The sequence below is a fragment of the Amborella trichopoda genome, chromosome 11, assembly GCF_054954075.1.
Source record: "Amborella trichopoda isolate Santa Cruz 75 chromosome 11, AtrichopodaSantaCruz75HAP2 v2.0, whole genome shotgun sequence".
Lineage (NCBI taxonomy): Eukaryota > Viridiplantae > Streptophyta > Magnoliopsida > Amborellales > Amborellaceae > Amborella > Amborella trichopoda.
The window spans coordinates 12915328-12929285 of NC_142346.1; the positions used below are offsets into that span (position 1 = coordinate 12915328).

Consider the following 13958-nt stretch of genomic DNA (forward strand, 5'->3'; position numbering starts at 1 on the left):
GTTTATCTAAATCTTGGTAGCAAAGCTTAACCTGCTCTTCTTTACTCATATCCTGATGTATGGTGATGCATAGCGAAGGAAGTTGGATCTCGAGGGGCAATACCGCTTCACTCCCATAAACTAATCAATATGGAGTAGAGTCGGTGGCACTCCGGGAGGTGGTGCGATAAGCCCACAAGGCCTGGGAAGCTTCTCATGCCAATTTTCCTTATCTTTTACACTGATTTCTTGAGAACACTGCAAAGAGTCTTGTTGAAGCCTTCGGCTAAACCATTTTCTAGAGGGTGGTACAAAATAAAGTACTTCCACTCGAAGCCAAATTGGTCAACTAAGCGGTCGATGTGCAGGCTTCTGAACTGGGGACCATTATCTGATATGATCTAATTAGGCACACCAAATCAGTAAATGATGTGATGTCGTACGAAGTTGGCCACTGATTCACAGGGACATGTCTGAGAAGGATTGCTTCAGCCCATTTGGAGAAGTAATCAGTAGCAGCTAAGATGAAGGTATGGCCCTATGCTGAGGGCGAGTCGATGGGTCCGACAATATCCATGGCCCATTGTGATAAGGGTCATGACATCACTGTAGGATGCAGAGGCTCTGGTGGCTGGTTAAAAAGGTTTGAATGTATCTGACACACTTGGCACCTCTTCGCATAGGTCAACGATTCTGCGACCATCGATGGCTAGTAATACCCCAACCTGCGTATCCATTCGTAGAGGGTAGGACTGAACTGATGAAGACCACAGATCTTGGCATGCACTTTTAGTACTTGCTCGCCCCTTTTGTGTCGATGCATCGAAGGAGGATCCCATCGAAGGATCATCGAAAGAGAGCATCCCCGTCAAGAAGAATGTATTTGGTGGACATTCTTCGTATACTGTTGCGCTCAATGTTATCATCTGATAGCCGGCCGTGTTAATAAAGTTGATTATGGGTTCCCTCCAATCCTCAACCTACTAGATCTCGGTGCATATTGGATCAAAAATCTCCCCTTCTTGTTTCTCGGACTTATCGCCTAAGACCTGCTGCGCCTTTCTTTCTGCTTCAAAAGCATCCTTGGCAGTGAGGAGTGCCCCAAATGGGTAAGGAGGGAATTTTGGGAAAAGAATCCTTTCATCATCCCCATCTAACTCTTTAACCAGCTCGATATGCGTCCACTCTGCTACCCATATAGGCATGGGTTCCTTCGAGGAGTTTTGAATAGTGGCACCGAGCTTGGCAAGGGCATCAGCCTGGGAATTCAACTTTCTAGGGATGTGCCCTAATGAAAATTCATCGAGGTTCACCATCAAGGTCTTAGCAGTGTCATGATAGGGCTTGAGACTATCTTTTCTCACATCGTATATCCCTTTGAGATGTATTATCAGCTCGAAATCATTAAAAATGGCCAACCGTTCCAGTTTCAGGTCTAAGGTGACTTCAAGCCATATTATGAAGGCTTGATACTCATCCTCATTGTGCGAGACGGCCTTTGCGAGACAGAAGGACAAGGGAATTACACCATCTTGAGGAGTCAAATACACTACGCTGGCACCACATTGTTCCAACTGAAAGGCCCCGTCAAAGTACATGTTCCAATCATAAGCTGCCACAACGCAAAACACTTCCTCATCGGGGAGGTCGCTCGACAGGGGAGATTCTATCGGTAAGGGATGTGCTGTCAGGAAATCAGCCAGGGCTTGGCCCTTGACGGCCTTTTGCGGCACATACTTGATGTTGAACTCCATTAGTAATAGTGACCATTTAGCCAAGCGCCCTGACAGACAAGGGCGCGTCATGAGGAACTTGATGGGGTCAGCTCTTGAGATAAGTTGTACCTCATGACCGAGCAGATAATGGCGAAGATTTTGGCTGCAAAGATCAGTTTCTAACACATCTTCTTGATTGGCGGCTAATTCTTTTCAGCCCCTTGCATCCTGCGACTGAGGTAGTACAGAGCGGTTTCTTTCCCTCCCTCATTGTTCGGTGTTAAGAGCACACTAAGCGATTCGTCGTGGGTGATCACGTACAGAATGAGGGGCCTTCCAAACACTGGCGTGGAGAGTACTAGGGGGCATAACAAGTACTCTTTGATATCATCCAAGGCAACTTGACATGCCTCATCCCATATGAAAGGAGAGTCTTTCTTTAACAGGTGTGTAAAAGGCTTATAACGACCTGAGAGATTGGAAATGAATCTTTGAATATAAACAATATGGCTCTGAAGAGACCAGAGTTCTCAGAGTGTCAATGGCGGTGGCATTCCTCGAATTACCTTGATCTTGACCAGCTCTATCTCTAGTCCTCGATACTTGACAATGAACCCCAAGAATTTCCCTGAACATACGCTAAAGACACATTTCAATGATCTTGAGCTGATGAAGGTGGAGCCGCTCGAACACCTGCTCAAGGTTATTCATGTGAACATCATTATTTTTGGATTTCACAACCAAATCATCCACATAACACTCCACCTCCTTGTGCAGCATATCGTTGAAAATGGTGGTCATTGCATGCTGGTACATAGCATTTGCATTCTTAAAACTAAATGGCATCATTGTGTAACAGAAGACCCCTTTGGGAGTCAAGAAGGAGGTGGCCTCTTCATCTTCTGGTGCCATCCTTATTTGATTGTACCCTGAATATCCATCCATGAAGGAGAAGATTTGGCAATGGGCTGTGGAATCGATAAGCATTTTCGTGAACAACAATGGGAAGTCGTTCTTTGGATAAGCAACATTTAAATCATGAAAATCAATGCAGACCCTGATTTTCCCATTCTTCTTTTTAACTGGCACAACGTTAGTGGGCCATTTCGGGTATTTGACCTCCCGAATAAAACATGCTTCCCTGAGTTTTGTTACTTCAGCATCTATCTACATTTCAAGATGAGGCTGGAACCTTCTTAATTTCTGCTTTACGGGTTTGAAGGATGGGTCAATGCTGAGCCGATGTACCATGACTTTGGGATTGAGACCGGGCATCTCATGATAATGTCAGGTGAAGACATGTCAATTTGCTTGTAAGAAGGCCATATAGTGCTCCTTCTCATTTGGAGACATGTTAGCAGAAATAAAGTTGGCCTCGGGTCGTTCTCATCGCCCAAGTTTATTTCCTTGAGATCATCAACTGTAGCGTGCCCACCTTCTTCCCATTCCTCAAGGGCTTCTTGAACTTCCATCTCATCATCAGTCGGTGATCTGAGGGGTCCTTCACTGACCTCGAATGTCTCGACCTCTGAGTTTGTAGGTACCCAAGCTTTTGACAACTGCACCTCAAATTGGGTTTTGATGGTGTCGAGCATGGTTGCTACTTCTACTGCTTGCCTGCTTGAGGAGGGATCGGCTGCAAGGGGAGGGAGTGCATAAGGTTGGGAGAGAAAATTTTGAGGCACCTAGGTCGGCTGGGAAGAGCAGGGCTCAGAGAGCATGGGAGGAGGGTTCTATGATTCAGCGACCATGGATACAGTCACCACATCATTGTTGTCTTTGTGATCACCATTTCTATGTATTCCTGAGCCCACCACGGGCTTTAATGAGATAGTAGATTGTGAGGTAGGCTTAGGTAAAGGTTGTGCCACATAATTTAGTACCGACTGGTTAGGTCATTCAGCCGATCCCATCGTGGACTAGTTAAATTGGGTGATAGGAGTTTGTGTTGGCAGAATAGAGGTTGATGGAGGTTGTGGGTTTGGAGATGGTTGGGTGTATGGCACCAATGGTGGTCCTGGGTATCTAAGGAGTGGTCGATTGGTCGGTGTGTTAGGGTATGGGATGAGTGACGGACTAGGGTACTTCAAGAGTCTTATTTTTTGCATGAGCGGCTGTAGTCTCCTCCTGAACCTTAGACTGATTTGGTCTATATTGGTCACTGCTTCAGAGACTTGAACCATGTGGCATGCTTCGTGCGAATGGAAGCTCTTCTCCCTTGACTCTGTCAGTCTTTGTTCGAAATCAGGCGCAGGAGGCCATTGGGGTTTCATGTCCTTGGGATTCTTGTGCTGCCTGATGAGCTCCTCGGTAGTGGGAGGAGGATTCGTGTTGTCTCTAAATGCCAAGGCGTCAGCGACTATCAGGAACCCAGCTGCTTGGGCCACCATCTTCTTCAGTTGTTTTCGATGCCACTTGCTAATGTTGTAACTTTTCAGCTCTTTATCGAGAGCCTTAAAGTCTGGGTATTCAAAAGTTGTACCTGTAAAGGACTTGTTAGCAGAAGAAGAAGAAGGGTTAGAAGAGTCAGGGATAGAAGGTGGGGGAGAGCTTTTACGGTCGTCTCTTAGATTGGACCGATCCGGGTAGCTTTTATTGTCATCACCAGAATTGGATGTGTGCAGGGAATCTTTTAGGTCCTCACTCTGCTTGGATCGTTGGGGGTTACTTTTAATGTCGGCACCCTTATCAGACGTGGTGGGAACTTGAATGGAGGAAGGTTCAGGAATGTCATTCTTACTGGATTGTACGTCTTGATAAGCAGAAGCGAACGACTTGGGGAAGAAGTCTTGCAGGGTCGGTAATGGAGGAAGGGGCTCGAGGAATTCTTCCTCATCTTGAGATTGAGAAGCTCTTCTCTTTCGAGAAGGAGATCTTGGTGCTCATCTTCTTTTGCCATTTGTAGGAACAGGCCTAGGCTGACTAGGTTCACGTGGCTGCGGAGCCGGCTTTGCTTAGCATACCACTTCCCTTCCTTTGGACTTCATTCTTTTTCGTCCTCGATAAGTGTTAGCAATCTGGCGGTTTGAACTTCATCTCCTAGAAGACTGCTAGTGACATGTCCTCCTTGGACTTTCTCGGTGATTATGTCTTAGAAGGGGAAGCACCACTCTAAGTCATGACCTCGTTGGTTAGATGCTTCGATCTCTCGCTCATGATCTAGATGATCTAGTGGCATACATCTCGGGTTTCGGGGGAACCCGAGACTTTGACATCGCTTTCTCGAGAAACCTCGCTCAATCGGTCAAGTGACCGCTCCTTGTCTTTGAGAGAATGCATGTAGGCATGTACATTCAAAAGAAGAAAAAGGGGTAAGAGGATAGGTAAAAGAAGAAGAAAGAGACAAAATAAAGGAATTGGGAAGCTATGAATTTGACTAGATGGCCTAGATTAACACAGTAGCTTCCGCCGTCCATGACATACAAATTAGAAGAGAGAGGAAACATGGATGGTGATGAGCTTTCGCCGTCCATGATGGGGGAAGAAGATGAACTTTTACAAGGGCCCAGCCCACCACTCGGGTTAAAGCTCGGCCCACTACTTATGCCCCAAATGTAGGAGGACATCACACTCGCCGATAGGCTCCATCATGCATGATCAAAGAAGAAAGAGAGAGAGACAAGGAGAGAGAAGGAAAGTGAAGAAAAAGAAAATAAAGATAGAAGAGAGAGAAGGAAAGTGAATAAATATATATAAATAAGAGGAGAAAAAAAAAGAGAGATAGAGACAGAGAGAGAAAGAGATAGATGAGAAAAAGAGAGAGATGAGAGGAGGAGAGAGAAAGAGAGAGATGAGAGGAGGAGAGAGAAAGAGAGAGATAAGAAGAGGAGAGAAAGAGAGAGATGAGAGGAGGAGAGAGAAAGAGAGTGATGAGAGGAGAGAGAGAGATGAGAGGAGAGATAAAATTACCTTCACTAAATGATACCAAACCTTTTATTCTCTCTCCTATTTCTCTCTCCTCTCTCTCTCTCCAAGACGTACCCACAATTTGAACGTGAAAACTCTCAAATTTTATTGATGAGTATTGAAAAATCAAGGTCCTTATAACAATTATGTTTAACATGTACTTATTGAATTGGGCCCAAACATGGGTGCACACCCTAAAACTACCTAAATTGATGATAATTGCAATTTAATTGAATTAAAAAAAATTCTAAAATAAGGTGAAAAAGGACTATTTTACTCGTACCCAACAATACATGAAATTGTAAACTAGTCCCTACTGCTGCCCTAGAACTTGCGTGATCTTCCTTAGATGATTCAGGATTGCTCTGACGCTTGTTTGGCAGAAAGATAATTTCTTTCTCATCCTGCTCGGCGTGACGATCGATTTGATACCAACTTTAAGTCATAGATTGCGTTTTTAGACCACTATCATGCGACTCAAAATTTGTATAGATCTTGAAAACTTCCAATCGATAGTGTGCTTATTTCTTGATGTTTTTCTTTGATTTCTTTACTTAATTTTATTGAGCATGCCATCATGATCACGTTGCAACAAATGCAGCTCGAGTTCGTGTCCGAATGAAGATTTCGTCGTCTTGGGTTTTTAGCTAGAAAATAGAATTTTGGTGGCTGGAATCTGTAGCAACTTTGACGCCTTCGTGGGTCGAATCCAACCATTCATCATACGTAGGGTTCGAGCCAAAGATAACTCTAGACTTTATGTACGTAATGCAATTGGTTTTGTGTTGATCGGATATGTGAGCGCCGTGATATGGTCGTCCGAGCGAGGCATGCTGCTGTTGAATTTTATGCAACTATCTTCATGAGTCATCAACTTCTCTCTAGTTTTTCTCCCTACACGGGTATCGTCACGGGTTATGTCATATATCAAAATGCTCGTCTTGATAAGTTGAACACGCTCACCTAATTTGAGAGCAATTCGACTTAGAATGAGTGAGATACGAGTCTTTGAAGTTGCTGCTCGGGACTGTGCACAGCAGCCTCCTTTAATTGAGAGTGGTGTAGTGAGGCCTGACGGGAATAGCGTGCGACCTAACCCTTTTAATGTTTAACCCACAACTTTGTTCTGGAATGTCCGATTAAGCCGAAACTTGACCCATGGAGGTTTTTGATTGTGTCGGATCCAATGGAGGTGGTCCCTTAGCTGTTTGATGCACCAAAAATATAATTCTAGTTACCGGGTCCTTTTCAGGGTGCTAGAGGCTGATTTTTCTAAAATTGTTTCTTTGTCTACGCTGCCTTAGACATGTCGGATTGAGACAAAACTGGACAGGTGGCCTTTTGGAGTGTTTAAGAAGATTCCAAACCATTCTGAGGCAATTATGAGAATGTCAGGAAAGGCTTTATTGAATTATTTCTCTTTTATTCCGCATCGAGACTCAAGGTGCTGAAAAATGTGTTCAAATAGCTTGCCCCACCAAATTTCGAGAGAAGTGAGAAGAATAACATTCAAAAGATTTCCTTGGGCTTTACTAATTTTTTCTTCCTAGCCGCAGGACCACGTGAACGATCAGGAGATTCACGCAATGCCATAACTAAGGTTCTTGGACATTTGAATGTAATGTACAGGTCCATCCTAGAGACTTTAGGGGGAGAAGAGACTGTTTTGAGGGATCCCATCAATGTCCTCAACCTCACGTGGACTATTTGTGATTTTGAAGTTGAGGATTTTGTACGGACCTTGTTAGTCAAAATCAGGCCCATCTAGCAGTCGAGTGCCTTGCTAATGGGCATTTTTCCCATTTAGTCTCGCTTTTTGTATCCTCTAGTGTTGGTCCACGTTTTGAGGATTTTGTTTGTTCTGGATGGTTTGCTGAAGAGCCTTTCGTTGGTATCCATCTACGTTGTGCACCAGATATTTCTTAAAGGGTAGGTCCCTCAGTTTATCAAGGTGACCAGCTTTGGGTATAACCCCTGCCCACTGCAAGGATTTGCAGCAATCAAGATGCCTTTCTTCTTTATCAAAGGCGACCCCTGAGGATTCAATTCTAATTGCTGCATAATAAGTCCAAAGTCATTATTGAATTGACTTTCTTTGGGTGTCTTCAACATCTTTGAAGTGCGTTAGTGACCTTGTGGGAATAGTGCTTCTTCACGAGACTGGTCTTGCCTTCTTGGCGAGTTTTCTTTCCTTCGAGTCCTTTTTTTACGAATGGACTCAGGCTGTCTGAATCTTTTCCTTGAAGCTCATATTTTTTGGGTCTCATATTGTGACATTAGGGATTTTTCTTTTTAATATGGGCTGAAGCCACCTATAGAGGCGAGTGTTGCATCAACCTTTTTATTGGTTCATGTGCCCTTTGTGGGTTTTCACTTGGACTTGGGAAGCAGTGCCGTAGAGACGGTTTTCACCAACTTCCTTTTATTCGAGATTCTTTTACCCATGTCCTTTCGTCCATGTCCACCCTTATTTTTTCATTTTTACTCACGATGCCCTTTGGGGATTTCACTGTGCCCGGGTTATTATTTTCACGAAACTCTTTTACTCATGGTTTCTTGACCATGCCCGTCCGTCATTTTTACTCATGGCGTTCCCTTGTCCAGGTATACATCATGCCCGTTATGTTTTTGTGAAGGCGTGTTTAGGGTCATGCCTTTAGGACTTGTGCGAAGCCTTTTAACGTCATGCAGTTAGGACGTGCACTACAATTTAAGGTCATACAACTGGACCATTGTGGAAGAGGTGAATGGTATTCTATGAAGGCCATGGAGTGAGTATGGTGGTAGTTTTGACTCACTTTGGGGAGATGCACGAGGCGACCTATGAAAGTTGGATGATGTATGGAAGAAAGGTGAAAAAGTGATGACCCACTAGCTAACGGCGAGTATGGATCTTAGGATGGCTTGCCATTGGGTAAGACTCACTGGGGAGTGATAAATGATGGTAATGAAGAAAGAAGGGTATAATGGGGGTTTAATGTGATGAATGGACTCACTGGGGAGGTAAATGAAGGTGATGCGCTCACGAATGGGTCGGTTAGGGAAGACGTGCATGAAAACACACGTAAAAAGCATGTGGGCGAGTTTAAGGTCATGCCTTTGGGACCTGTGCAAAGCAGTTTATCGTCATGCGGCCAGAACGTGCACTATGGTTTAAGGTCATATAGCTTGGATCGTGGTTATGAAGTTTAGAGTCATGCAACTAGGACCATACAGTTCTGAGTCGTGCAACTAGACCTTTGCTATAATTTAAGGTCATATAGTTTGGACCATGGTGTCAAGCCTTTTAACGTCATGTAGTCAGGACGTGTACTATACATTCAAGGTCATATAGCTTGCAACTTGACTGTGTAGTTTCCAGTCACGCAACGAGGACCTTACGATTTAAGGTCGTGCAATTAGACATCCGTTACAGTTTAAGGTCATATAGTTGGACCATGGCTGTGCAATTTAAGGTCATGCAGCACAGACCATGCCTATCCAGTTTAAGGTCATGCAGCACGGACCATGGCTGTGCAGTTTAAGGTCATGCAACACAAACCATTGTGTGGGTCGCCATATAGGTGGAGTTCCATGGGGAATAAGTCTGTGAATAGTAATTTTACTCCCTAGGGATGACATGATAGCAGGAGTTTTAGATGGGAAGCAGACTTCACTGGGTATTTAGGGGACAAATATGACTCCGTAAGATGAAAGATGGAACTCCATAGAGAACAAGCTCATTGAAGGTAACCTGACTCCCGAGGATAAGAGGTCTTGGTGCTAGACCGACCCATAGGGTATTAAAGGGGCTACAGTACAGGTGTAGTTCCTACTGAGGATGAGGAATAGTAGCCTGCTCTTAACCTCATTGGGGATGACCAGTCGTGGCCCTGATGGAACGGCCTGGATGCAACTCAACTGGGAAACATGAGTCACAGCCTGAGTGCAACTCCACTGGGAAACATGAGTCACGACCTAGGTGCAACTTCACTGAGGATAGTTGTAAGACAGGTTCTAGTATGCACGCCGCTAGCACATGTGTGGCGCTAGCTTGAAGAGTGTCATACACACTACAGTAGGCTTGAGAAATAGAAGCATGGACACATGGGCAGAGACAACACATGCAATGCTAGTGTGCGCAGTTGCAACACACTTGGCAGGAAACTTGGGAACATAGCCGATGCTGAGTTTTGAAGAACACAGCCGGAGCTATGCTTTGAAAATGCAGCCGACACTAAGTTGTTGAAAACACAGCTGGAGCTGGGTACTTGAGAACACAACTGGTGCTGGGTCGTTGAGAACACAGTTGGCACTGGGTTGAGATTACACAGGCGGCGATGACCTGTGTTCGAGTCTTTGGCCCGTGCCCAACCGGGTCTTGACTAACGATGCATGGGATTTCATGAGCGGCGATAGACTATATTCGGGTCTCGGGTCCAAGCCAAACCCTGTCTGTTCCATCGTCGTTTGGCCTTCAAGGACCTGAGTGGCATTCCTGGTTTGCAACGGCCACTTCAGGGAAGCTCTGCCTATATAAAGGGGGTAAACCTCATTTTTACTATTTTTCACCGAAGGTAAAATGATAAGTTTCACCGTGGGAGAGAAAGAAGAGACTCGAGCGTGAATTTTCGGCAAGCATGCAGAGTCTTTCATGAAGTTTGCAGGCAGTTGCAGGGGAGAAGAAGAGGACTTTGGCTAAAGGAGAGAATACCGATAGAGGTACACAAGGAGCACAGGGGTTTTTCACGTCGGGGTTTGGAGTAGGGAAGCAGTTTTCCTGCTAGGGTAGCGAGGAAAACAGGGAGTTTGCCAGGGAGCTTCAGAGACTCCAACCGTGATTTTGGGGGTTGCGCAAAACGAAAAAAAGGGTGGAATTCGCAGTAGGGCGCTGCCTGGGGATTTTCGTTGGATTTTGGTGGTCTTCTAGCAGCGTGCAAGAAGAAGAAAGGTTTCTCAGTCAGTTTTCGGCACTAGAGGGGGAGTTTTTCAGTATTAGAGGGGGAGTTTTCTAGTGGAAACAAAGAAGTTGCAGGGAGGCGAACAGTCTCTTGGAGACAAAGGGTCAACAATAGGTGATCGACTATTAGTCAACACATACGAGGACGTGCATCAGGTCATGTCGTAGCAGCAGTTGTTAGGTGGCACAACGGGGCTCGAGGTGACACGTGCAGAATCTGTAGCATGTGCAGGAGTTTTGAACACAAGCAGTGATAATCCTTTGAAAACACAGTCGACACTAGGCTTTGGCGAACATAGCCAGCACTCAATCATTTAGAACATAGCCGGCGCTAGGCATTGGCAGACACAGCCGGCAAACATAGCCGATGCTAAGCATTGGTGAACACATCCGACGCTAAGTGTTAGTGAACACAGTTAGCGCTAGGCGTTAGTGAACACAGTCGGCGTTGGGCTTTAGAGAACGCAGTCAGCAGTGGATTTTGACAACTACAGCCGGAGCAAGTCTGTGCCCTTGTGATTTGTGAACATAAGTGAGTCCTTGAGCTTCATAAGATGGTTAGGCCTTCTCACAGGATTCCTGATGAGAAGAACCTCCGAGGGGAGGAGATGTCAATACCGATGAACTTAGTGACAAAAGTCTAGTGAAGGGCGAGCCCATTTGGCTCATCTGGCATTGTGCAGGCCAGAGTGGCCTTTCAGCATCCCATTTATTGCTGACCCCGTTCGTTTTGAAGTCTGGGAGGATGATGACGGAAATATCCATATCAAAGAAGGAGTGGCCCTTCTTCATTGCATGCATAACAATGTGGCCTCCAGTGCCAATTTACCCACTTTGGGGAAGAGAATTGTGAAGACCAAGGAGCTGATGTGGTCTTCTGCCAGCCTTCACGTGCAAGGGGATCACCAATATTTAAAAGGGCACTCTTCTTAGACCATCGAGGTGCTGGGGTCACACATCAGCAGTTCAGTGTTCAGCTAGCTATTATGATCGGTGCTCCAATACTGTCAAGGTTATGCTAGAGACATGGAGTCATGTTAGCAACATGGCTCCTTGGGCAGGGGGAGGCAGGAATCTCCTTATTGGATCTTCATTTTATTGGTCGTTCTCCACTGATCAGGGCCATGTTTGATGAGTTTGTGCCTCAAAAAGCAGTCATATTTGATAGTGCTCGACTAGAGAGAGTGGAACTGCTTTCCAGTCTTCAGAAATTTTTCGAGATACGCTAGTTGCTTCATTCTAAGTCTTGCAACGGTTGGGTAACCTTCACCGAATGGGTGAAATTATTTTGCGGGGATTACCTCGAGGGTGTTTGAGGCTCTTCAAGAAGAAAGGGAAGGTAGTTGTTAAGGAGATGCCTCCCATCTATCTACCTGAGACTAGTGACAACTCTGTCTTCTTGGCCGCTTATCTGGCCTTATTCTTATGCAAATTCATTATTCCTGGAGGAGTAGATGACATCCGACCAGGAACACTCTATCTAGCTTACGATATGGCAAGGGGAAGCCAGAACGCTCTCGTTCAACCAGTCCTATGCAACATCTACCACGGGCTGGGAGCCATACAAAGGCAAAGAGGAGGGAAATGGCATTATTGGGAAAGAAGCCTTTCCTGGAGATTTTATGACTCCATTCCCCATGCATTACGTGTATGGATGGCTAGGGCCTTATTTCCCTTCCACCTATGTCACGAGTCAGAGCTCAGGGGAGAACATGTGCCCCTTCTTGATGAGAATTGCTGGTCAAAAGGCTATATTTCATAGCTCAGGGGAGGCTCGGAGCTTGTTTGGGAATGACTCCTCAATATGCGGTGGGTCCCATTTCCCGTTGGGAGTTTTACCGATCGTGCTTTTATTGAACTGGGGAAGGAGTTGGACAGCGCTCCCATGACTATCAGGGAGCTCATGTTCATGTTGAGCATTAGAGGGGGGGTTGTTCCCTATCGGACCCCGCACTATGCTAAATTAAAAGTGTACTTCCCTCATCGCTTCGCCTGTCAGCATGGGCTTGATCAGAGCTGCACTTTCTCTATGTTTTTCGAAAAGCACCATGGCAGAGTAAACACAAGGAAAAAGGAAGAGCTTGGGTCTCTTTGAGAATGTTGGTTGCCAGAGCATGTACAGACCGCACGGTTCACATGTTTGGAGGAGACGGAGATTAGCAAGTGTGTGCTACCGCACATTAGCAGAAGGGTCCGGGTGACTGAAGCCTATAAACGCTGGTGGAGGAGTACCAGCTCAGGATACTATGAGGCTTATCACCCTTGGAAAGGGGAAAATTGCAATTGGAGTCAAGAGAATAGACAAAGGAGGATCGTCAATGCTCCTACTTTTGGCGAGATTTTTTACTTGGGTTATCTCTGGAATTGGCAAGCTCTTAGGACTCCTCAAGGGATAGCGGTTGATGACACTTCGCCACAATTTCTTGTAATGAATAAAAAGACTGGGATCATCTTTGATAAACTCAGCTCTATCTTCGATTGGAAGGAGGGCCGAAAGGTTCCCGGTCATGAAGGGTGTCCAATTCAGGACTTAAACACATTGATTGGAAGCGGCCCTCACGGTGCTCTTGTTGCAGGCTCACAAGTGGGGAGTTACGAGGTGGCTGCTTCTTCTCCAACAGGAGGGAAGAAAAGGAAACGTTTTTCCCCTACCGGTACTCGTGCAGCAGCTCAGGTGATTAGACATGCTCGAAGACGTAGGGGTGCCAAGCGTCTTGTGATTTTGGAATTAGGAGGTAGCTCTTCCTCTTCTAATGCGGTAGCTAATTCCTCAGTGTCACTTTCTGCCCTTTCTCGATCATCTTCTGCCTCTCTTGAATTTTTTTCTAATTCTTCAGAGACCGAGGTGGATGAATTCGGATCCTCTAAGCCTATTATCATTGCTTCTGATTGGGAGGTGACTTTGGAACTTGGGGTGGTGTCTCCAGGTCCAAGGGTGGTTCCTGAATCAGATCCAGTTCCAGTGGAGATCAATGAGACTGAAGGCCCTGCGATCATTGCCCATGGAGAGGAACCTGTCACTGTCATGGCCTGTGACTCTCAAGAGGTTACTATTTTGAATGAGACAGGGGCTACATTAATGGATGATGATGGCCCATGGATCTTTCTTGAGAAGGGGCTTATGGTTAGCGAAGCTCTTAAGCATCAAGAGGCTGGGCACATGTCAAGAAGATGAAGGGGTTGAGTTCTTTGTGCAGGAGTTTAACTGTAGAGGATGCAGGCCAAGTGGAAGAGGTCATTGCTTATTTGAAATGGTGACCTTAGAAGAGGAAGGCTAAAGGGAAAAAATGGGCCCTGAACTTGTTGAGGCTAAAGTGACAGCTAAGGAGAGTGAGGAAAAAGGACGAGATGTTGGCCTTGAACTCGTTGAGGCCATGGCAGAGAGTGCGAGACAAGGAGAGGGGATTGCTTCGGAGAAT

The 13958-nt window shown here is 45.6% G+C and overlaps 1 protein-coding gene across 1 annotated transcript; it reads right to left on the reverse strand.

Moving 5' to 3' along the window:
* Nucleotides 1-962: 962 nt before the first annotated feature.
* LOC105420099 (uncharacterized) lies at nucleotides 963-1733 on the reverse strand. Its single transcript, XM_011622359.1, has one exon. It carries the CDS (start codon nucleotides 1731-1733, stop codon nucleotides 963-965), a length of 771 nt encoding a protein of 256 aa, XP_011620661.1.
* Nucleotides 1734-13958: the final 12225 nt, after the last annotated feature.